Consider the following 25003-nt stretch of genomic DNA (forward strand, 5'->3'; position numbering starts at 1 on the left):
TGAGTTTGCAGCAAAGGTGCCTGGCAAACTGGGGACTTTCCAGTTTATAGTTCAGTCTCTTGGCTCTTTTTATTTAGATGATGCTTTCTGGGTGTTTTGCACTGCATTCCCTCCATCCTCAGGCAGCCCATCTGCTTGGTAAGGTTGATTCAGGGCTTGCCCACGTTTGAGCATCATTTGCCTGTTCATCCATGCCTTGAAATTGGGAGTACGGCAGACCAAACCTGCACATGCTTGCATTTGTGTATGAGGACCAACTTCTGTCTTTTCCTGGTCATACCAGGAGGCATTCCTCTTTTGTGGGACGCCGGTGGCGCTATGGGTTAAACCACAGAGCCTAGGACTTGCCGATCAGAAGGTCGGCGGTTCGAATCCCCGCGACGGGGTGAGCTCCCGTTGCTCGGTCCCTGCTCCTGCCAACCTAGCAGTTCGAAAGCACGTCAAAGTGCAAGTAGATAAATAGGTACCACTCTGGCGGGAAGGTAAACGGCATTTCCGTGCGCTGCTCTGGTTCATCAGAAGCGGCTTAGTCCTGCTGGCCACATGACCTGGAAGCTGTACGCCGGCTCCCTCGGCCAATAAAGCGAGATGAGCGCCGCAACCCCAGAGTCGTCCACGACTGGACCTAATGGTCAGGGGTCCCTTTACCTTTACCTTTTACTGCAGCCCACACCTGCACATGCTTGCATTTGTGTCCAGGAGGCATTCCTCTTTTTGCGGGGGGGCGGGGGCGGGGGCGGTCACTGCTTTCTAATCTGCCGATTCTATTGCACCCATAAAACACCAGCAGGGAATGCACTTTGTTTTCACAAAACCAAAAATGTGCAAAGACACCCAGCCTGGTAATTGTAAATGTGCTTGTGCAGTGTGCAGTGGCATAGCGTGGGTTGTCAGCACCCGGGGCAAGGCAAGTAATTTGCACCCCCTAACCCGTGGATTTGCGCCCCCTAACCCTAACCCTCAGATGTTGTGCCCGGTGCGGCCAGCCCCCCCTGCACCCCCCACGCTACGCCACTGGCAGTGTGTGAGGGGAAGGGCCATATCTCAGATACGTCCCAGGTCCAATCCCTCTCCAGCGAGGACACTGGGGCTTCCAGCCACTGGTATTCAGAAGCGTTGCTGCTTATGACGCTTGAAGTAGAATTTAGCCTCCATCAGTCATGGTTAGTAGTCATTGGCAGAGCATCCTCTGGCACAGAGCATCCTGGTTTATTGCAGATGCATGAAGGGCAAAACTGTCAAGGTTCGGCTCCACGGTCCTGCTTTCAATTTTGAGGATTCACACTAGGAAAGATTCACTGCGCATTCTCTGGGATTAGGGCTTAAATCCTAGTTTCTGGTGCTGAGCCATGGGTCAGATCAAGCTCGGTCCGTAAACCTCAACGCAATGAGAAATCGGGTAATCTGGTGAGGATCGCTCACCCCGCGGAACGCCCGCGCCCCAGCCAATCAGAAGCTGCCCGCTCACAATCGGATTCCGCATTGTGCGCGGAACTCTCCGCGGGGCGCGTTCTAGTAAGCGAGGCGCTTCTGCTGCAAGCGGAGGGGGAGGCGGGCGAAAGCAGGGGACGCTGCTCTCATTTTCTGCCCTTTGGAAGATCAGCATTTTGCCTTTCGTTGGCCGGCCTCTCTGAAAGGAAGGTAGAGGAGTCCGCCGTCGCGCAAGTTGCGCGGCGGTTCGAAGAAGAAGACGCTTGCGAGATCCTGTCCCGCAGAAGAAGGGAGGCAGCGCTGCGGCTGCTGCCCGGAGGAAAGTGAGGCTTCTACTTAGCCCAGGCTCCGTTATTCCCCTTCCTTCTCTCCCTGTGGCTTGTTCAAATAATTGTTGTCAATCACATCTGAGCCCTCTTTCTCCATCAAGCCTCTCCTAATTTCCCCCCTATTTATGTGATTGATATTCACGGTTCTTTCAAAAGCATCCTAACTAAGGTCCCTGCCCCCAGAAGTTTACAGTTTCTATGCTGCAAAATAAGCAGGCGGGAGGGTGGATCCAAGGGGTCAGTGCAATTGAAATGGGAGACGCATTTATTATTATTATTATTATTATTATTATTAATTTACAGGTATTGCATTTGCTGTATATCCCACTTTTTTCTTCCAGGAGCTCAGGGTGGCACACATGGTTCTGCCCCTCCTCATTTTTTCTATTAAAAAAACAAATTTATTTGTTTTATTAAAAAATAAATTTATTTGTTTTATTTTAAAAAACAACAAATTTATTTGTTTGATTTTTCAGATTAAATTTTATAATCGCATATCTCTCTGCTGGATTTCCCTCCTCCTATTGTTAATCATATCCCCCTGCATCTTTTATGATAATCCAAATCTTTTACATCTCCTTTATGTCCAAAATTCACCATTAAACTACAAATGTTATTCCAACCCTACTAACAATTATTTATTTATTTCTATACCGCTTTGCATTTTTAATAAAAATCTCAAAGCGGTTTACAGCATATTAAACCTCTTCGTTAGGGCTGGTGAGTCTGGGCCTCGCCCACTAGGCCCAGGTGGATTTTAGCTGTTTACAATGGTTTTTAGAATAAATTAGAAATTTCCCCCATTCCTAATTAAAATTTTGGTTTTCCCGATTTCTGGTTCTTCCAGTCATTTTAGCGCTTTTCAGCATAATAAATCCACTTCATCTGCCATTCTCCTCACCCTCCTCATTTAATCCCCACATCCTAGGTTAGGCTGAGAGGCAGGAACTGACCCCCTCACCCTGATCATCAAGTGAGCTTCATTTGAACCCTGGTTTCTCCCAGGTCCTAGCCCAACACTCTAACCACTGCACCACACTGGCATGAGACTCCAACAGTGCTTGGAAGTGTGTGGGCAGTACCTGATGTAAAGGTAAAGGGTAAAGGGACCCCTGACCATTAGGTCCAGTCGTGGCCAACTCTGGGGTTGTGGCGCTCATCTCGCTTTATTGGCCAAGGGAGCCGGTGTACAGCTTCTGGGTCATGTGGCCAGCATGACTAAGCCGCTTCTGGTGAACCAGAGCAGCGCACGGAAATGCCGTTTACCTTCCTGCCGGAGTGGTACCTATTTATCTACTTGCACTTTGACGTGCTTTCGAACTGCTAGGTGGGCAGGAGCAGGGACCGAGCAACGGGAGCTCACCCCATCGCGGGGATTCGAACCGCCAACCTTCTGATCGGCAAGTCCTAGGCTCTGTGGCTTAACCCACAATGCCACCCGAGTTCAGGTGTAAATAGACTAAATGACACACACACCCCGCCCTGCCCTCACCTGCTCCCAAATTCTGGGCTTGGCAAACGTTAGTCAACCTTGCAACTCCTTCATGCCAAGACCTAACGAAATGTCTAGACTGACCCGCTTGGAATGGGTCCGTTTCCACAGAAATTTCAAGAAGGTTTGTGCCCCCACCAGTACGTGCTCTCTTGTCATTTCTATGGAAACCCAAGTCCTGAATGGGTTGGACAAAGCTGAGCCATCTGTTGCACCCCCTCATTATAGAAGGAGAACAGGCTCTGTGATGCCATCAGGCTAATGTTCTCCCGTTAAGCTCAGAGAGCCATCTGGGGTGATTTCGCCTTAAGGGAAGCAGAGGAAAGGGGGCGAGGACCAAATTTGCCAGTACGATGGAGCAATTGCTGGTGGGATCTCGCTTCCGAATGTACATTTGCTGTTCTTTTCAGGGCACGGGTCTTCCTTCAAGAAACATATTACCTTCGCTTTGCTTGACGGAGGCGACTGACATCAACAGGAGAGAGAATGAAGGCATTGACTAAAATGGCGACTGGAACTACCCTGGTAACTGCTCTGGAATGACTCTTGAAGACATCTTGTGTTTAATTACACGGCACATTTATTGATGGGCCCAGGTTGTCACCAACATCTTACACTATATTGAAAAGATGACATTGGTACCAGTGGTTTTTTTCCTCTTTCACTGAGGCCGTTTCCACATGTGGGTTTCGTTTTGTTTTTACTCATAATTGCTGGTCTGGGCTGTGGTTACACGCCTGACACACAATTTCAGATCAGGCAACTTCAGGTTCCAACTCTTAAATGGATTGGTTGCCTTGGGATGCAGGGCCTTTTTTGTCGTAGCCCCAGAGCTCTGAAACTCTCTTCCAAAGGATGTCAGCTGGTTTCCCTCTCTGACAGCAGAAAGGATGGTTCTCCACTGTTGCTGCTGATGTTTTAAAACTGCCCAAATGGGAAGATGCTTTCTTTCTCTGCTGGGATTTTGGAAGCTGGGGCCGGGGAGCCGGACGCTTGTGGGATTCCCAATAGGGCAGGGCACCTGCTATGCTTCAGCCCCATCAAATGGCTTTTGTTGGTGGGAGATATATAGGAATCATCATCATCATCATTTATTATTTATATTCCACCCATCTGGCTGGGTTTCCCCAGCCACTCTGGGCGGCTTCCAGCAAAACACTAAAATACAATAACCTATTAAACATTAAAAGCTTCCCTGAACAGGACTGCCTTCAGATGACTTCTAAAAGTTTGGTAGTTATTTTTCTCTTTGACATCTGGTGGGAGGGCGTTCCACAGGGTGGGTGCCACTACCGAGAAGGCCCTCTGCCTGGTTCCCTGCAACCTTGCTTCTCGCAGGGAGGCAACCGCCAGAAGGCCCTCGGCGCTGGACCTCAGTGTCCGGGCAGAACGATGGGGGAGGAGACGCTCCTTCAGATATACTGGACCGAGGCCGTTCAGGGCTTTAAAGGTCAGCACCAACACTTTGAATTGTGCTCGGAAACTGGGAGCCAGTGTAGGTCTTTCAAGTCGAGTGTTATATGGTCCCGGTGACCACTCCCAGTCACCGGTCTAGCTGCCACATTCTGGATTAGTTGTAGTTTCCGGGTCACCTTCAAAGGTAGCCCCACGTAGAGCGCATTGCAGTAGTCCAAGCGGGAGATAACTAGAGCATGCACCACTCTGGCGAGACAGTCTGTGGGCAGGTAGGGTCTCAGCCTGCGTACCAGATGGAGCTGATAAACAGCTGCCATGGACACAGAATTGACCTGTGCCTCCATGGACAGGGAGGTTTGAGCCTTTTGAGCTTAAACAGACCCCACTCCCCCCTCTTTTCCCCTTCCCTCCTGATCTGCCCTGATCCGCAGCGCCGGAAACAATCCCGCTCCAGGAGCGAGAACTCTGACTACACTGAGAAGGAGAAAGAGATGATGGCTGAGATTGAGCTGAGGAAGCTGCAGCAACAGTTTCGGATCATGGTGGAGAATAGGAAGTCTTTTGGGATCAAGACTCAACGGCAGTTGTTCCAGCAGGAGTAAGTGGGGCAGAGTTTTGCGAGGAGGTGGACATATGAAGGGACGGCCACAGGGACCAGAGGTGGGGAAGCTCAGGCACAGGGGCCAAATGTGGCCCCCGGGTCTCCCTATTTGGCCCTCGGAACTATCCCCAGGAGTATAGCCCTTGCTTTTCAAAGGCAAAGGTGCCAAATCCGTGGGGGTTTTTTGCCCTGACCCCCACCTGTCCTGGCTCCCATCTGACGAAGGACATGGAATTACATCACGGTTTCTGCCAGAAGCTTTAATGACCGCTGCAGATGCACTATTGACAAAAAAAAAAAATCTCTCCTATAGAAAAACTACGGAAACAAAAGGTAAAGGTAAAGGGACCCCTGACCATTTGGTCCTGTCGTGACTGACTCTGGGGTTGCGGCGCTCATCTCGCTTTATTGGCCGAGGGAGCCGGCGTACAGCTTCTGGGTCATGTGACTAAGCCGCTTAGAGCAGCACACGGAAGCGCCGTTTAGCTTCCCGCTGGAGTGGTACCTATTTATCTACTTGCACTTTGACGTGCTTTTGAACTGCTAGGTTGGCAGGAACAGGGACTGAGCAACGGGAGCTCACCCCATCGCGAGGATTCAAACCGCTAACCTTCTGATCAGCAAGTCCTAGGCTCTGTGGTTTAACCCACAGCGCCACCAGCGTCCCACTATGGAAACATTAAGAAGACATTTAACACAAATCCTAAAGAAAAAGCAATCTCAGCATAGTGGCGGCTCATTTTCCCAACAACTCCTTGGGAACTCGCCTCCTTCTTCCCCATAGTGCACATTCCTTAACCACCATTCTGCACCCATTCTGTTTGGGGCTGAAGGAAGGTCTGTGGTACATATTGCCATGTTGACTTAGATCAACATCAAAAGCCCCAGACCCCTTTTCCGGACCAGACCCCCTCTTTCAGATACCCACTGGCATTAAGACGATAGCCTCCCACTATGGATTGGTTCCAGCGTCCAGTATTTGAGGTGCACTGTTCCTGTACATGGAGGCTCTGCTTTCGTTCCTGATGGCCATTGGCTGCCACTGTTTATGGATCCACCCCATCTCCTTTTAAAGCCATGTAGGTTAACTCCACCCCCCTTGCACATGCATCCCGTTGTGCGGAGAAGTATTACCAAACGCATGGCTCAGTTGTGAGCCTCTGTTGGTGCATCTGTGCAGTGTTTGATGTGAGGATGCACACTCTTAACCTCTTTCCGTCCTTTGCCGCAGGAGGCAAATCCACGCCTTGAAACAAGAGCACGACGAGATCAATTTACTTCTGAGCCTCACCAAGTCGCCTCGGAACCTTTTCATCGACGACCGCAACTGCATGGAGCTTAAATTCCTTTTGCAGACCAAGGATGAGTACGACGCCCTCATCAGAGCCACCAAGGCCTTGATCTCGGAACTGGATGACAAGGTGCATGGTGGGAAATGTCGGGAGGGGTGTGAGGTCTGGTGCGCACACCCTGAAATTGGCTTGTATTTTTGGCTTTCTAGTTTGCTGCAAGCAGAAAGCCTAGAGTCATAGTATTATAAAGGTAAAGGGACCCCTGACCATTAGGTCCAGTCGTGGCCGACTCTGGGGTTGCGGCGCTCATCTCACTTTACTGGCCGAGGGAGCCGGCGTACAGCTTCCGGGTCATGTGGCCAGCATGACTAAGCCGCTTCTGGCGAACCAGAGCAGCGCACAGAAACGCCGTTTACCTTCCCGCCGGAGCTGTACCTATTTATCTACTTGCACTTTGACATGCCAGAAGCAGTTTACAGAGCCAGAGTCGGTCACGACTGGACCTAATGGTCAGGGGCCCCTTTACCTTTACCTTAAGTTGGATTTAGAACAGTAAGAAAAGAGAATAAGATAGTTAATAGTTGGAAATTATTTTAGATTAAGAATGATATTGGAGAGCTGTTACATGCAGATAGAATGAAATTCAGAAGGGAGGGATCTGAGGAAGTCAATTAGCAATGTAAGAGAAATTGGGTTTTTAAGGGATATGTGTTTAAATTTCCATCATTTTTTGTTTTTCTTGTTTAGTACTGTATTGTGTTTTCTTTTGTGTGTTTTCTTTTCTTTTTTCTATGTTATATTTATTATACATAATTGTGGAATTTTTTTTGGAAAAAATAAAAACAGATCGGAACAGCAGCAGCAACATTTGACGTGTCTGTATAGACTTGTCTAAACAGAAATGATGGGGGGGGGGAGGCACCAAAAAGTGGGTGTCTATGGGGTGAAGCGACCTCGTGGGTAAACTGGTGCCCCAGCTATTCATATATAGGTCTTCATGGATCTCTTTTGTTTCAGATAACAGAACTGGAGAACAAGATTAAGAAACAGAAAATGCTTGTCATCAAAATGAGGCAGGAGTATGATGGCAGGTGGTTGCAGAAGCAGATTCAGCTCTTGGACAACCGACTCAATCATGTGAGCTGTGGCCCCTCCGCCTCCGCCGGTCCAGACCCCCCTCCTGAGTCCCACACCTTCTGCCTCTGCTGAGAACCAGAGTCTGCCTCCTTGTGCAGGTGGCAATGAAATAATCTCACCCCCTGCGAAAAACCAACATTATAAACCCAGTTAAAAGCAGAGGGAACTGTTTATATTCTGCTCCCAAGCTTCAGGGGAGCATCCTGCAACACACACACACACACACACACACACACACACACACACACACACACTGTGTTGGTCCAGTGGGTTACCCGAGAGGCAAGGTCCAAGTCCGGTCTGTGGTCAAAGGTGCACCGTGGAGGCTGTAGTAACTGAAACTGGGTGCAGGGCAGGGAGTTGGGTGAAGTCAGGAACAGGCTTGCAAGCAGGGAGCCAGGGCAAGTCAGGAGCTCAGGCAGGAAAGCAGGACAGGGTTCAGACAGGAACTAGCAACCAACAATGTTGCTCCCGCAAGTTGGGACTGGGGCTGGCCAGCTTTTATCTGCCCTGAGGAATAGGGCGGCCCCAATCCTCTGGTGACTCGCCTCTCCTGGCCTGGAGGCGAACACTCCTCCTGCGGGAACTTAGTTCCCTCCGCCTCTCTTCCCTGAGCCTCTGCAGCTCAGGAGAGGCTGGAGGGTTACCGGACCCAGAGGCAACCTCAGCTTCCTCTGACGGGGCTGAGAGTGGAGCACCTGCAGGCAATGGGTCCTCCATCACCTCAGGAGCCAGAGCAGACTCAGCTGATGCCTGCACCTGAGGACCCAGCGCAGGTGAGGACCCTTCAGGCTCATGCCCCAGCCCTGGCTCACGTTTTGTAGAAGGACCCATTTATTTATTTTTAAGGGGGGGAATCCCAAGGAGGAGAAAATGTTGTACAATATCCCCAGAAGATCTCAGTGGCACAGGATGCTGAGATTGGAGAGAAAAACCGGGTGGGAGGGATGGGGGACCTCATACTCAGGGGCCAAATGTGGCCCTCCAACGTCCTCTCTGGCCCTCATGTCTCCCCCCAAGCCACATTCCCTCTCTGCAGGTCACAATTCTCGCTACCTCTGCTCCACATCTTCCTGGGATGTGCCCTCGAATTCCAGCCAAAGTAAACGTATTAAAAAACAACACCCAATCTAAAATCATGACTATTACTCTAGACGGCACAGACTTATGCCGGGGTGGTTCAGCAAATCTTTGCAGGAAGAAGGTTTTGCAGTTTGGGACAGTAATAATAATAATAATAATTTTTTATTTATACCCCGCCCATCTGACTGGGTTTCCCAAACTCTGGGCGGCTTCCAACAAAACACTAAAATACAATAACCTATTAAACATTAAAAGCTTCCCTGAATAGTGATGCCTTCAGATGTCTTCTAAAAGTCTGGTAGTTATTTTTCTCTTTGACATCTGGTGGGAGGGCGTTCCGCAGGGCGGGTGCCACTACCGATAAGGCCCTCTGCCTGGTTCCCTGTAACTTGGCTTCTTGCAGCGAGGGAACTGCCAGAAGGCCCTCGGAGCTGGACTTCAGCGTCCAGGCAGAACGATGGAGGTGGAGACGCTCCTTCAGGTAGGGCTTTAAAGGTCAGCACCAACACTTTGAATTGTGCTCGGAAACATACTGGGAGTCAGTGTAGGTCTTTCAAGACCGGTGTTACATGGTCTCGGCGGCCGCTCCCAGTCACCAGTCTAGCTCCCGCATTCTGGATTAGTTGTAGTTTCCGGGTCACCTTCAAAGGTAGCCCCACATAGAGAGCATTGCAGTAGTCCAAGCGAGAGATAACCAGAGCATGCACCACTCTGGCGAGACAGTCTGCGGGCAGGTAGAGTCTTAGCCTGCGTACCAGATGGAGCTGGTAAACAGCTGTCCTGGACACAGAATTGACCTGCACCTCCATGGACAGCTGTGAGTCCAGAATGACTCCCAGGCTGCGCGCCTGGTCCTTCAGGGGCACAGTTACCCCATTCAGGACCAGGGAGTCCTCCACACCCACCCACCCCCTGTCCCCCCAAAACAGTATTTCTGGATTCAACCCCTTCCTCATTTTGCTCTTTCCAGGTGACGGTTTATTTTGACACCATCTTGATCACCAATGCCAAACTCCGCGAGGAGATAGAGAACCTCCAGTGCCGGAAGTCTGTCTTCGATAACATCTACTCCCGGCTTCACAAACAGCTAGAGCAGCAGAGGAAGACGATGGACTTGTCTATTGAGCAATCAACGCAAGCCTATGAGCAAAGGTGACAGCAGCCGGTCCCAGGTTCAAATCCTGCCAGGTTCAAATCCTGGGATCCGCCCCGCCCCCCACCTGAAACCCTGTAGAGATGCTACCAGTCGTTATTGTTGTTTAGTCGTTTAGTCGTGTCCGCCTCTTTGTGACCCCATGGACCAGAGCACGCCAGGCCCTCCTGTCTTCCACTGCCTCCCGCAGTTTGGTCAAACTCATGCTGGTAGCTTCGAGAACACTGTCCCACCATCTCGTCCTCTGTCGTCCCCTTCTCCTTGTGCCCTCCATCTTTCCCAACATCAGGGTCTTTTCCAGGGAGTCTTCTCTTCTCATGAGGTGGCCAAAGTCTTGGAGCCTCAGCTTCAGGATCTGTCCTTCCAGTGACCACTCAGGGCTGATTTCCTTCAGAATGGAGAGGTTTGATCTTCTTGCAGTCCATGGGACTCTCAAGAGTCTCCTCCAGCACCATAATTCAAAAACTAGTCAATGTAGACAACACTGAACCAGATGGGTTAGTGGTGTGACTGTTTAAAGCAGCATCCCTGTGTTCCTTTCCTATTTATGAACATGCGTTTTCCTGCATTGCAGGGGGTTGGACTAGATGAGCTTTGGGGACACCTTTGTGATTCTATGATTTCCCCGTCACCACCACTTCTGCCCGCTTCTAGGGTGGAGGCCCTTGCCAGGATCTCTGCGATGAAGGAGCGGCGCTGCAAGGACATTGCACAGTTCAACATTGAGTTTCGGGAGCTGGAGCGGATCTACAACCACGAGACCAAGCTGAAGGCTTTCATGCTCATCAAGTTGGTTGACCGCTCAGAATTTGAGGAGCAGGCCAAAAAGGAAGAAGGTACTATGCGTTGTTGTAAACAAAAATCTGCCCTTTTTCCCTTTATGGGGTATCCAAGAGCCCATATGGAGTCCTTACGTAGGTTCCCTATTGGTAGGAGAAAATAACAGAGGCCAACCAGAGAATATTGAGAAGCAAAGCAGCTAGTAAGCCTGATCTTTATTGATTTGTTGCCACAGGGTCCTCACTTACTACATGCAGGAGGGAGGAGGAACCCAGGACAACGGTGTGCAAGCCGTTCTAAAGACTTTTGAAATTGCCCACCCTGTAGCTCAAGACCACCCCAAAAAACATCATATATACATCACAGAAGGAGGCGGTCTACAACAGAAATCCTGTTTGCCAGGATACCTGTTAATGGTCACTGATCGCTTTACCTGGGCAGCCTGGCCATTCTTTTGTGATGGTTAATACTTTTAGTTCCTGAATCCAGGTCATGGGCTCACCTTACACAAATACGTCCTTCAGACAAGATTTGTAAGCAAAAAGACAAAGGGAAGGTTTTCCCCATTTCCTCCCTCCTTGCAGATAAATATATTGAGAATAGATTTTGAAGTTTCTGCTGTTAGGGTCTGCTTTGTACATTTTAGCCAGTTGCTCAGCCTTTGGGCCCCTGAATGTGTGAAGCAGAACACACTTGCTGCTGAAAGCGAGAGGACGGATCCTGTGGGTGGTATTCAGTCACAGTGCAGTCATGAAACTGGCTCATATCCCGGCCTGTTTGGTTGCTTGACACCACAGCTTCCATGACTTTAAATTTCAGCTCTTTAATTGCTGCCTTTTAGTGGGTTGAGCAATTGATGATGATAATAATAATAATAATAATAATAATAATAATAATAATAATAATAAATTATTTACCGTATTTTTCGCTCTATAAGACACACCAGACCTCAAGATACACCTAGTTTTTGGAGGAGGAAAACAAGAAAAAAAATATTCTGAATCTCAGAAGCCAGAACAGCAAGAGGGATCACTGCACAGTGAAAGCAGCAATCCCTCTTGCTGTTCTGGCTTCTGGGATAGCTGTGCAGCCTGCATTCGCTCCATAAGACGCACACACATTTCCCTTTACTTTTTAGGAGGGAAAAAGTGAGTCATAGAGCAAAAAATATGGTATATCCCGCCCTCCCCAGCCGAAGCTGGGCTCAGAGCGGCCAACAACAGTAAAATAATACAGCATTCTAAAATCAATTCATTATAAAATCAGTTCAAATCAAATTGATGGCAACCATTGGGCTAGAGTTCTGTGAGGATTACCAAAGGAGGGGGGTCAGACTGTGCCTTGGCCAAAGGCCTGGTGGAACAGCTCTGTCTTGCAGGCCCTGCGGAAAGATGTCAAGTCCCGCAGGGCCCTAGTCTCTTGTGATATGACAGAGCGTTCCACCAGATCGGAGCCACACCCGAAAAAGCCCTGGCTCTGGTTGAGGCCAGCCTAACCTCACTGTGGCCCGGAACCTTCAAGATGTTTTTGTTTGAAGACCGTAAGGTCCTCTGTGGGACATACCAGGAGAGGCGGTCCCGTAGGTACAAGGGTCCTAGGCCATATAAGGCTTTAAAAGTTAAAACCAGGACCTTAAACCTGATCCTGTACTCCACCAGGAGCCAGTGCAGCTGGTATAGCACTGGGTGAATGTGATCCTGCAGTGATGTTTTTTCATGAGTGTTGTGAGTCAGTGGGAGCGAGTTAACCGGCTTGATGCCCAAGTCTCCTGCGCTTCTTGGGGTCCCGGATCCAACAAGGGTCAAAAATCAAATGGAGGATTCCGCTGTTGAGTTACCCAGGCAAAGGGCACAAGAACCACCTAAGTATGGTCCTTTGTATAACGAAGGAAGTAGCTTTGTGCCACAGGGCAAATGGGTGGGTCCCCTCCTTCACCTGGCTGGTGGTGAGAAAGACCAAGACAAAGAGTGTGTGTGATCTGAGCCAGAAAAGTTAGAAGCCAGAGAGTGAGAGCCATGCTTGATTTCTGTTTAAATCCAGGGCTGTGGCTATGGGAGAAGCAAGACCTTCTTGGGGTGTTAATGCTATGAACTCCTCTATCTTAGGCTCAGGTTGTATATACGTGTAAATAAACCATAGTCTCTGCTGTCCGACATTCTGCAAGGAAACACGAACCTGCCAGGAATGACCCAGCTCCCAGTGAAGGTTAGCAGCCAACTGCAGAAAGCAGCCAGGAACAGGGAGACTTAGATGTTCGGCAGAGGAGAGCCGGCAGCCCTTGATGGGTGAGCTGATAAGGTAGTAGCTGAGAGCAGGCTAGAACACAGCCAGAGCACGCAGGAAGCACATATAGGAGAGAATAGATTCAGAGCCAGCCTCTCAGGGAGAGGGTGGAGCTGATCCACTCAGTCCAAAGAGTCGGTGAATGGGAGGGCTGCTAGACAGGAAGCAAAACAAGAGACGTGAGAGTCGTAAGTTCAATATCTTCTGTAGCTCCCGGAAGCAATCTTCAGAAGGGTCCACTTGAGTAATGATGCCGGAGGCTTTGTTAGAGCTGTCCAGAGTTATCTGTTTGTCTTGGCAATCAATCCTCCTTTTTAATTATCTACACTTACTGTGTTATCAACCTGGGAACTCCTGACAGAACCCTGGGTAAGTGCCTGGAACCCCCTGGAGTCTTGCACCCCTCGGAGACTGAGGTGGCAAGAGACAATTTTATGAACCCTCCCCCTTGAATCCCTTCCAGCTCTCAAGGCCAAGAAGCGAGCCAAGACCAAGGGGGAGAGCTTTGAGAGTTACGAGGTTGCCTACATGCGACTGCTGAAGCTGACGGAAAACGGGGACATTGACCTGCTGGTGGAGGATTTCATTGAGAAGGAGGAGAAGAACTTTGCCTACTTCAGCTACGTCACCGAACTGAACAATGACATGGAGAGGCTGCAGAAGAGGATCGAAGACATCCAGGTCTCCTCTCTGCCCTCCCCCCCCTTCCTACGCCCTTCACTTGTCCCTGGTCTTCTGGCCCTGGCTCCCCAGGCTGGGCTCTGGGCTGCTGATCCTGCAGCAAGTGGGCTGTGTAATATTATTATTATTATTATTATTATTATTATTATTATTATTATTATTATTATTATTAATATCCTGCCCTCCCCAGCCGAAGCCGGGCTCAGGGCGGCTAACAACAATAAAATAGTACAACATTCTAAAATCATTTCATTCTAAAATTAATTCAACTCAAATTGATGGCAACCATTAGGCTGTGAAGTTCTGTGAAGATAGCCAAAGGAGGGAGTCAGGCTGTGCCCTGGCCAAAGGCCTGGTGGAACAGCTCTGTCTTGCAGGCCCTGCGGAAAGATGTCAGGTCCCGCAGGGCCCTAGTCTCTTGTGACAGAGTGTTCCACCAGGTTGGAGCCACAGCCGAAAAAGCCCTGGCTCTAGTTGAGGCCAGCCTAACCTCTCTGTGGCCTGGGACCTTCAGGATGTTTTTGTTTGAAGACCGTAAGTTCCTCTGTGGGAAATACCAGGACAGGCGGTCCCGTAGGTAAGAAGGTCCTAACCCGTATAGGGCTTTAAAGGTTAAAACCAGCACCTTAAACCTGATCCTATACTCCACCGGGAGCCAGCGCTCCTGGTGACTCCTGGATGGAAATAGCTTGGCCACAGCTGTCCATGCCCTGGTAACCACACAGTGCTGCAATCCCCTTGGTTTGGTATGGAGGCTACAGCTGGCACAGAACATGGCAGTCAAACGCCCACCAGCATGCAACACATTGCATGGGGGATCTGGCACTGACTGCCAGTTTGCTACCAGGCCACAGTCAAGGTGCTGGTACTGCCATCTAAGGCCCTGCGCAGCTCAGAACCAGGTTGCTTAATAATAATAATAATAATAATAATAATAATAATAATAATTTATTATTTATACCCCGCCCATCTGGCTGAGTTTGTTAAAAACAATACAGCATTAAATGTTAAAAACTTCCCTAAACAGGGCTGCCTTCAGATGTCTTTTAAAAAGAAGATAGCCGCTTATTTCCTTCACATCTGGTGGGAGGGCGTTCCACAGGGCGGGTGCCACTACCGAGAAGGCCCTCTGCCTGGTTCCCTGTAACCTCACTTCTCGCAATGAGGGAACTGCCAGAAGGCCCTCGGAGCTGGACCTCAGTGTCCGGGCTGAATGATGGGGGTGAAGACGCTCCTTCAGGTATACAGGACCGAGGCCGTTTAGGGCTTTCAAGGTCAGCACCAACACTTTGAATTGTGCTCGGAAACATACTGGGAGCCAATGCAGATCTCTCAGGACCGGTGTTATGTGGTCCCGGCGGCCACTCACAGTCACCATCCTTGTACAGTCATGCCTCGGGTTTCAGAAGCTTCAGGTTGGTTTTTTTCGGATGCGCCGAAACCCGGAAGTTACTTCCGGGTTTTGGCGGTTGCGCAAGCGCAGAAGCGCTAGATTGCACATTGCGCATGCGCGGAAACGCCAAATCGCAACCTGCACTTGTGCAGACGCAGTGCGGCGGGTTGCGAACGTGTCTCCCGCATGGATCACGTTCGCAACCTGAGCATCCACTGTACTTCCCAGGAAGCAGTCAAGGACATTTTTGTTCCAACTGGATTTCCCAGCTAGATAAGAGGGTCTACAAGTCTCTACCTGTTAGGGTTGTTGTTTTGCTTCAAGCCAGTGTTTCCCAGACTTGGGTCGCCAGCTGTTTTCAGACTACAACTCCTATCATCCCTAGGAAGCAGGTCAGGGATGATGGGAGTTGTAGTCTTAAAAACAGCTGGAGACCTAAATTTGGGAAACACTGTTTTAAACATAATTTTTTTGTGTGTTTTTAACTATTTTATGTGTAAATTGCCTTGAGATGGTGGCTTGGGAGGTGATTATCAAATCAATTGCAATAATAAATAAGTAAGTAAGTAAGTAAGTAAGTAAGTAAGTAAGTGTGAGAGAGAAACATTTCGGTAGTTAAAATTGTCTCATTGCTGCCACCATGTAGCCAATGAAGGGACTACAAGATGGCTAATATGTTGGGAGATTGCTAGTTACCGTATTTTTTGCTCTATAAGACTCACTTTTTCCCTCCTAAAAAGTAAGGGGAAATGTGTGTGCGTCTTATGGAGCGAATGCAGGCTGCGCAGCTATCCCAGAAGCCAGAACAGCAAGAGGGATTGCTGCTTTCACTGCGCAGCGATCCCTCCTGCTGTTCTGGCTTCTGAGATTCAGAATATTTTGTTTCTTGTTTTCCTCCTCCAGAAACTAGGTGCGTCTTGTGGTCTGGTGCGTCTTATAGAGCGAAAAATACGGTAAACCCCTCTACCACCACCACCTACTCTTTTGGTTGGAAGCTGGACCAAACCACATGATGTACGCTCTCAAAATGCATTCACCAACACCCACCCACGAATCCTGGAATGCATACCAGATTCCTTCTTTAAAAAGAGGCTGCAACATTGACAGCTACAGGAACAAGAACAGAATTCTCTGATTAATCCATCCATTAAAATATTTTATCTTGTTATTTCCATTTGCTTATACATATTCATGCAAAGGATGAAAGGGAGAAATAAAACAAATAAATAAAAACTATAAGCATGCAAAGGAGTAAAATATTTTACTCTGATTAATCATCAGCTATGCTATATTAGCATTAATAGCCATGGAAATTAATGGACCTACAGTCCTTAATAATTATACAACCTAGGCAGGGGGCACCAACTCTTTGGGGCCCCTGCGTGCATAAGTGGATATCTATTGGCGACAGACGGTTTCTTCTTTCAAGACTAGTATTGCACTCAGGTGGCACATAATTCCAACTTTTCTTTACCTATTAGTTTTCACATTTTATGTGATCTTTCAGACGAAGTGAGATCGAGGACTCAGCTATACAGCTGCAAATAAAACGTGTGTTGTAAGGTGCATTATACAAATGCGACACTAGATGGTGATGATGAGCTGTGGCAAATTCAATATATTTTTCAAAAAGTTTCTTTAAAAAAAGTACTTTCACAATTTTTAAAATATGTGCCTAGATTCCACCCTACTTCTGGAAATCTAGCGCGGTTGGAGCGACACCCATAGGATAAAGGGAGGAGCTACGTATGTTGCTCCACCCACTTTTGCCCCTGGCCCCGCCCACCAGCTGCATGTGGGCCCCCGGAAACTTACCAATGAGAAAATATGGCCCTCACAATTTTTTGGGGGGAAAGGTTCTGGACTCTCTGCCTGAGCCCCTTTGTGCCCTTGTGTGTTCTGTAGAATGAAATCAGCAAGCTGAAATCCGAGCACAAGAAGGCGGAAGACATCATTCACAGCAACATGAAAGAAGTGGAGGTAAATGGGGCACATCTACATGGGGGGCTGACCTGGGGGGTCCCGTCGCTGTGGGGAAAGGCTGCAATGTTTGGGACTTTCAAGTCCCATAGCTCAAAGGCAGCGTGTCAGCGTGTCCCGGGTTCAATGCCCAGTGGCATCTCCCGGGAGGGGTTGAGAGCTGCTGTCAGTGCAATCAGTGCCAGATTTACATATAAGCTAAACAAGCTATAGCTTAGGGCCCCACTCTCTTGGGGGCCTGGGGCGCGGGTGGCGCTGTGGGTTAAACCACAGAACCTAGGACTTGCTGATCAGAAGGTCGGCAGTTCGAATCCCCACGACGGGGTGAGCTCCCGTTGCTGGGTCCCAGCTCCTGCCAACCTAGCAGTTCGAAAGCATGTCAAGGTGCAAGTAGATAAATAGGTACCGCTCCGGCAGGAAGGTAAATGGCATTTCCATGCGCTGCTCTGGTTCGCCAGAAGCGGGTTAGTTATGCTGGCCACATGACCCGGAAGCTGTACGCCGGCTCCCTCAGCCAATAAAGTGAGATGAGCACCGCAACCCCAGAATTGGCCACGACTGGACCTAGTGGTCAGGGGTCCCTTCACCTTTACCCCTGACCGTTAGGTCCAGTCACAGACAACTCTGGGGTTGCGCGTTCATCTTGCTCTATAGGCCGAGGGAGCTGGCGTTTGTCCGCAGACAGCTTCTGGGTCATGTGGCCAGCATGACTAAGCCGCTTCTGGAGAACCAGAGCAGCGCATGGAAACACTGTTTACCTTCCCACCGGAATGGTACCTATTTATCTACTTGCACTTGACGTGCTTTCAAACTGCTGGTTGGCAGGAGCAGGGACCGAACAACGGGAGCTCAACCTTAAAAGGGAACAGGCATGACTGTTGTGTGTCACATGCCTGTTTACTTCCAGCACAGTCTAGGAACCTCCGTTTGTATATAGCATTTGTATTGCTGCTGTTTTGCTGGACACGAAGGGAAGCAGACATGTTTTTTCCTTTGTTCCTGCTGCTGAATAAAATGCTGCAATATACTGCTTACACATGGCTCTGTCCGCCTATTCTGCTGTGAGAAGATTTACACACTCTGCTGATTGAGCGTGCACGGGTCTCTAAACGTATCTGAGGCTCGTGTCGCTGATTCATGCTGTTCCAAGGGAGACTCGTGATCCTCCAGCTGCCGGCCATTGGCTGGAGCCAACTGGGGCCTTGCCTAATGCCCCTGTCTCTCCGGCAGTATCCCAATAGCCCTGATGTTATGTACTGAGTTGAATAGGATCTAAAAGGCAGCAGTCTGATTGGTCCTGGAACAATAGGGTCCAGAATGCAGCAGTCTGATTGGTCCACAGGAGCCACCCAATCCAGCTCCAGGTGGAAGTGAATCCGCAACCTGATTGGCCTATAGGTGAATCCCGGAATTAGCCAATCACGTGGGGCCCATTGTGTAAATAATGTACGGTATATAAAGCAGACATTCTGGGGGAATTTCCATTCTTCCTCACCACTATGAGCTGAATAAAGAGCATGAAATCCACTCTCGTCTCCGAGTATATTTCACCTCTCCTTTGGCCCGCAGGAAAAGCTGCAGAAGACCACGGAAGATGCCAACCTGTACGAGTACAAGCTGAAAGAGAACAGCAAGATCCTGGACCAGCTGAAGCAGGCGGTGGACTTCCTGTTCAAGGAAACTGGCTGCGATGCCACCAAGATCAGGGAGCACCTGGGCGAGACGGGGGAGATCACAGATCAGAACCTGATGCAGTATTTCAGTGAGTGACGGGGCCCTGTTGTTGTTGTGCTGTTGTTTAGTCGTGTCCAACTCTTCGTGACCCCCTGGACCAGAGTACGCCAGGCACTCCTGTCTTCCACTGCCTCCTGCAGTTTGGTCAAACTCATGCTGGTAGCTTCGAGAACACTGTCCCACCATCTCGTCCTCTGTTGTCCCCTTCTCCTTGTGCCCTCCATCTTTCCCAACATCAGGGTCTTTTCCAGGGAGTCTTCTCTTCTCATGAGGTGGCCAAAGTACTGGAGCCTCAGCTTCAGGATCTGTCCTTCCAGTGAGACTCAGGGCTGATTTCCTTCAGAATGGAGAGGTTTGATCTTCTTGCAGTCCATGGGACTCTCAAGAGTCTCCTCCAGCACCAGAATTCAAAAGCATCAATTCTTTGGCGATCAGTCTTCTTTATGGTCCAGCTCTCACTTCCATACATCACTACTGGGAAAACCATAGCTTTAACTATACAGACCTTTGTTGGGAAAGTGATGTCTCTGCTTTTTAAGATGCTGTCTAGATTTGTCATTTGTCATTCTCCCAAGAAGCAGGCGTCTTCTAATTTCGTGACTGCTGTCACCATCTGCTGTGATCATGGAGCCCAAGAAAGTAAAATCTCTCACTGCCTCCATTTCTTCCCCTTCTATTTGCCAGGAAGTGATGGGCCCAGTGGCCATGATCTTAGTTTTTTTGATGTTGAGCTTCAGACCATATTTAGACTATATCCAGACCATATCCAGACGGGGCCCTAGACCAGGCCCATCTCTTGGGTTGCTTCTGCAATGGACCCAGATGCACACCAGACACCAAAAAGCATCACGGGGCTGGCAACACCTCTGCAGAGTTGCAGGCACAGGAGCTTTCCCTGGAGATGCCACTAGGATTTGAACCTGGGACTGTCTGCCTGCAAGGGAGGCACTCTGCCACTGAGCTATGGCCATATCCCTGCAAATCTCCATTGGGCAAGAACAACCCACATTGCTGGAATCCATTGCCCAGTAGCTTCAGCAGGCAGCAGGGTTGGTTGCTAGAAATAATGGGAGTTTTAGTCTAGCAAGATGCTTGAAGCTCTCTGGCTTGCTGGGGGAGCAAGGAGCTCTTTGCATTCTGTTTCTGGAGGGCCCAGGATGCTCTTGCAAGATCTTGCAGGGCTGTTGGGAATATCCCAGACCTGGTGCTTGGAGAGGACCTTGCGTCCCAAGAAAGGTGGAGAGCTTGAAAGGTTTTTATGGACCAGGAAACCCATCCCAAAAAGAGCGTTTAAGCTCTCTGCCTTGCTTGCATTTAATTTGTGGGATTTCAGCCCTTCAAGCAGCCTTCAACCATGTATGGTTAGAATGGCACAAGTTAAATGTGTGTTAAGTTAAATGCGTTACAGGTAGGTAGCCGTGTTGGTCTGCTGTAGTCGAAACAAAATAAAATAAATAAAAGTAGCACCTTAGAGACCAACTAAGTTAGTTATTGGTATGAGCTTTCATGTGCATGCAATGCGTGTTAAGTAATCTTACAATTGCCACATTGGCCTCACTTTTTCCCCAAATTCCGACTGCGAAAAGTTAAAGTGTGGCTTATATTTGCGACCTTATGGTATGCAGCCAGGAGCAGCGAGGAAGGGAGCGACTTATATTTGGGTATTTTTTCTCCCCCCCGCCCATCAATTTTAAAGGTGCTGCTTGTATTCGGGTGCGGCTTATATTCAGGCCAATACGGTACAATCATAATAGTGGGTGCATTGCAAGAAGCAATTGCAAGAAGCAATGCAGATCTACTTGTGTTGCCTTTCAGCTTGATCTACTTTTCCCTGTGCACAGGCGCAGGCAAATGATTCGTGGGCAACTTAAGCTGTGTTTACTGTGAAGTCCCATTGTACAACACAGAGACTGCATGCCATTCTCTTGAAGCAACTTGTGATTTTCAGTGCTCCTACATGCTTAGCTTTGGGAAAGACAGTGGTTAAAAAGACCCCCTTGCATGCAGATTCTGTAGCTCCAGGACACTGGCGACTGTGGAAACTGTGGGATGTGATCCATGAGAGACAGTCAAGTACAACATTCCTTGTAATGCTAGAGAAAACATGCGAGGGAATGTTTGGTCCAGCCAGTCAAAACTTCCTGTTCCTCCTGGCTGGAGCATCCTTCCTTTTGCATGTGATAGAAGGTGGGTGTGACCTAACCTGTCCAGGTGACAAAAGGACGAGTCACGCAGCACACCTCTCTCTTTTTGACTTCCTTCTTATTTTGACCAGCTTTTAGCTAGGACTGCTCTGCTAGCTTTCAGCTAGCAGAAGCACTGGGATTATTCCCCCATATGGGGTAGATCCACATGTACATATTGGTAACTAAGTCTGCCTTCAGGGATCCAACTGTGAACTGATGTGAGTAAACTTCTTTTGTTGACTTAAAATAAGATTGCTGTGTCTTTATTCTTTTAAGAGGGATTCAAGGGAACTTACCAGGAACGTACAATTTAATCTGAGACAGGTTGAATTGTATAATAGTGAGAGGCTCACACAAGCCTGCAACCAGTTATCTGCTGTGCATCTGAAAAGGGGGAATGTAACTCTGCTACATAAAGGAACTTGCTAGCGCAAGTTAGGAAGGATATTAATAAACAATATATCCTCTCCTGCCACTCTGAACATTCCCACAGAAACAGCAAGGGGTCTTTGACCCCTAGTGACCTCCAGCCAATACGGCGCCGCTCCTGAAGTACACCACTTGTCTCCTTCCTGCAGGCATCGTGGAGAAGAAAAGCAACGACCTCTTGCTGATCGAATCTTTCCTGCGTTACAAGGAGCTGGAGGGGGAGCTGGATTCGGTCCCCATGCTGAACCCCTTTTTGGGCGGCTCCGCCTTCCTGAAGAAACTGGAGACCATTAAGATTGCACCACCTTCTCTCAGCGTTGATCCCTTCGCAGAGACGCTGGAGCCCTGTAAGTAACTGTGGCTCTGATGCAGAGGACAGTGAGACAAAATGTTTCTAGATGCTCTCAATATATGCAGCAGGCCTGCAGCCAGGGGTGAAACGAGGCTCTATTTCACCTGGGTCAAAGACCCAGTTTGGTACCAAACCACCCCACACATTTGTGTACACACACACACACACACAGAGGCCGGCAGCCCTCTGGAGGCTTCACCCGGGGCAAAAAACCTGGCTAGGTCCCCCATAGCTACGACTCTGCCTGCAGCTTACATGTGATTTACTTGCACAATTGCAGCTCTGCAGGGGGGGGGGGGGACACAAATAACAATAACAATAATTTTTTTATTTATACCCCACCTGTCTGGCTGGGTTTATCCAGCCACTCTGAGTGGCTCCCAACAGAATATTAAAAATAGAATCAAACATTAAAAAATTCCCTAAACAGGGCATCCTTCAGATGTCTTCTAAAAGTCAGATAGTTGTTTATCTCTTTGACATCTGATGGGAGGGCGTTCCACAGGGCAGGTGCCACCACCGAGAAGGCCCTCTGCCTGGTTCCCTGTAACCTCGCTTCTCTCAGGGAGGGAACTGCCGGAAGGCCCTCAGAGCTGGATCTCGGTGTTTGGGCTGAACAATGGGGGTGGAGACGCTCCTTCAGGTATATTGGGCTGAGGCCGTTTAGCGCTTTAAAGGTCAGCACCAACACTTTGAATTGTGCTTGGAAAATGTACTGGGAGCCAATGTAGGTCTTTCAGGACCGGCTTATATGGTCTCGGGGGCCGCTCCCAGTCATCAGTCTCGCTGCCGCATTCTGGATTAGTTGCAGTTTCTGGGTCACCATCAAAGGTAGCCCGACATAGAGCACATTGCAGTAGTCCAAGCAGGAGATAACTAGAGCATGCACCACTCTGGCGAGACAGTCTGTGGGCAGGTAGAGTCTTAGCCTGCGTACCAGATGGAGCTGGTAAACAGCTGCCCTGGATACAGAATTAACCTGCACTTCCATGGACAGCTGTGAGTCCAAAATGACTCCCAGGCTGTGCACCTGGTCCTTCAGGGGCACAGTTGCCCTATTCAGGACCAGGGAGTCCTCCACACTCTCCCTCCTCCTGTCCCCCCAAAACAGTACTTCTGTCTTGTCCGGATTCAACCTCAATCTGTTAGCCACCATCCATCTTCCAACTGCCTCCAGACACTCACACAGGGCCTTCACCACCTTCACTGATTCTGATTTGAAAGAGAGGTAGAGCTGGGTATCATCCGCATACTGATGAACATCCAGCCTAACCCTCCTGATGATCTCTCCCAGTGGCTTCATATAGATGTTAAAAAGCATGGGGGAGAGGACGGAACCCTGAGACACCCCACAAGTGAGGGCCCAGGGTTCTGAACACTCATCCTCCATCACCACTTTCTGGACATGGCCCAGGAGGAAGGAGTGGAACCACTTCCAGCTCCCAGCTCCTCTAGATGGTCCAGAAGTATGTTATGGTTGATGGTATCAAAGGCCACTAAGAGAGCCAGCAGAACTAGGAAACAGCTTTCACCTTCATCCCTAGCCCACTGGGGATCATCGGCCAGCGCAACCAAGCAAACAAATGCAGAACTGGGTAGGGGAGAATGGACAGTGGGAAGGGGCCATCCAAGATCTCACGTGACCGTCCCAGAACCCTGTGAGCAAGGAGCTTAAAAAGCTCTTTCTTTGCGGGGGTTTCCCATTACTGAAAGAGTTTCCAAGCCCTCCATTTTGTTTACTGGGCTCTGGGAAGAAGAAGAAGAAGAGTTTGGATTTGATATCCCGCCTTTCACTCCCCTTCAGGAGTCTCAAAGCGGCTAACATTCTCCTTTCCCTTCCTCCCCCACAACAAACACTCTGTGAGGTGAGTGGGGCTGAGAGACTTCAGAGAAGTGTGACTGGCCCAAGGTCACCCAGCAGCTGCATGTGGAGGAGCGGAGACGCGAACCCGGTTCCCCAGATTACAAGTCCACTGCTCTCAACCACTACACCACACTGGCTCTCTGGGAGGCTCGTGTGGCATTCCACAGCCTTCCAGAAGCCTTCCAGAGTCTGGTGAGGAAGGGATAGTCTCCATGATGCTTCTGAACACCAGCGCATCTCCTGCTGCCAGCTGGCCTCCACTGCCACCAGTCATGTTTAGCAGAGGGGGAACTGAAATGCTAGTGAGAGGTTGGCCAACCAGCAGATCATTTTCTGATCTTTTCCAAGGAAGACCCAAGTTTATGACAAGCTGAGCAAGGGGACGAGGGGGTCTTACTGGTCAAGCACGCTTGATCCTGGGCGGAGGGTAAGGAGGAGCAGGTGGCCAGGCTCAAATTCTGTTTTGTTGCAAGCTGTGATTAAAAACCAAGGCTAATGTTGCGGATTCCACCTCTAAGCTGCAACCCCTTAAATTTCCCAACAGTGGAGGGTCCTCTGGACCACAGCACCCTGCGGGCCATGATCCTGGAGAACCTGGAGAGGGAGAAGATGAAATCGATTAAAACCTCGGTGGAGAGAATGGAGGCCAGCCGAGAAAAAAAGAAGTATTCCACCATACCCTAAGAGGAGGCAGGCAGGCAGCCCGGCCAGGAAGCCAAGGGATTCTCAGCCCAGTCATAGACTATGTATGTCTCTCTGTGTGTGTATATATATATATTTATATTTTTAAAAATACAAAATGGGATGGAGTACCAAAATGGGCTCTCTTTTGTAAACATAAAAGGTTATTAATAAAGGACACAATTTGACTTTTGCATTTCTACAGTCTGCAATGTTCTAACCTTTGCAATGTTTTATTTTTACTATTGGGACGTGGGTGGCGCTGTGGGTTAAACCACAGAGCCTAGGGCTTGCTTATCAGAAGGTCAGTGGTTTGAATCCCCATGACAGGGTAAGCTCCTGTTGCTCGGTCCCAGCTCCTGCCAACCAAGCAGTTTGAAAGCACGTCAAAGTGCAAGTAGATAAATAGGTACCGCTCCGGCGGGAAGGTAAACAGTGTTTCCCTGCGCTGCTCTGGTTCACCAGAAGTGGCTTAGTCATGCTGGCCACATGACCCGGAAGCTGTACGCCGGCTCCCTCGGCCAATAAAGCGAGATGAGCACCGCAACCCCAGAGTCGGCCACGACTGGACCTAATGGTCAGGGGTCCTTTACCTTTACTTTTACTATCAAATATTTCTCTCCATCTACTGGCTGAATATGGTGGTGGGCATCTGTCTGCTCCTGTTTGCAGCATAGGAGCAGAACCATACATGTACCCACATATT

At 49.3% G+C, this 25003-nt stretch overlaps 1 protein-coding gene across 2 annotated transcripts; it reads left to right on the forward strand.

The window, feature by feature from the left end:
- The first annotated feature begins 1500 nt into the window (after positions 1–1500).
- On the forward strand, positions 1501–24485 carry CCDC63 (coiled-coil domain containing 63). Of its 2 annotated transcripts, none has more exons than XM_083753290.1 (12): positions 1501–2853; positions 3204–3777; positions 5100–5266; positions 6501–6690; positions 7579–7698; positions 9752–9933; positions 10589–10770; positions 13461–13678; positions 16977–17051; positions 18621–18813; positions 21550–21747; positions 24161–24485. In XM_083753290.1, exons 2-12 carry the CDS (start codon positions 3739–3741, stop codon positions 24298–24300), a joined length of 1704 nt encoding a protein of 567 aa, XP_083609416.1. In that variant the 5' UTR covers positions 1501–2853; positions 3204–3738; the 3' UTR covers positions 24301–24485. The 2 variants fall into 2 exon arrangements, with proteins under 2 accessions (XP_083609416.1, XP_083609415.1); XM_083753289.1 differs by having other exon boundaries at positions 1510–1754; positions 3663–3777.
- The last annotated feature ends 518 nt before the right edge of the window (positions 24486–25003 follow it).

The sequence above is a fragment of the Podarcis gaigeae genome, assembly GCF_964106915.1.
Source record: "Podarcis gaigeae genome assembly, chromosome: 8".
NCBI lineage: Eukaryota > Metazoa > Chordata > Lepidosauria > Squamata > Lacertidae > Podarcis > Podarcis gaigeae.

Bases quoted from the DNA above. Each gene is read 5' to 3' on its own strand.
- CCDC63 (XM_083753290.1), top strand. From the start codon at position 3,739: ATGAAGGCATTGACTAAAATGGCGACTGGAACTACCCTG. The intron at 17,052-18,620 runs GTAAATGGGGCA...TTTGGCCCGCAG, and splicing joins GCAACATGAAAGAAGTGGAG to GAAAAGCTGCAGAAGACCAC. The intron at 21,748-24,160 runs GTAAGTAACTGT...ATTTCCCAACAG, and splicing joins CGCAGAGACGCTGGAGCCCT to TGGAGGGTCCTCTGGACCAC.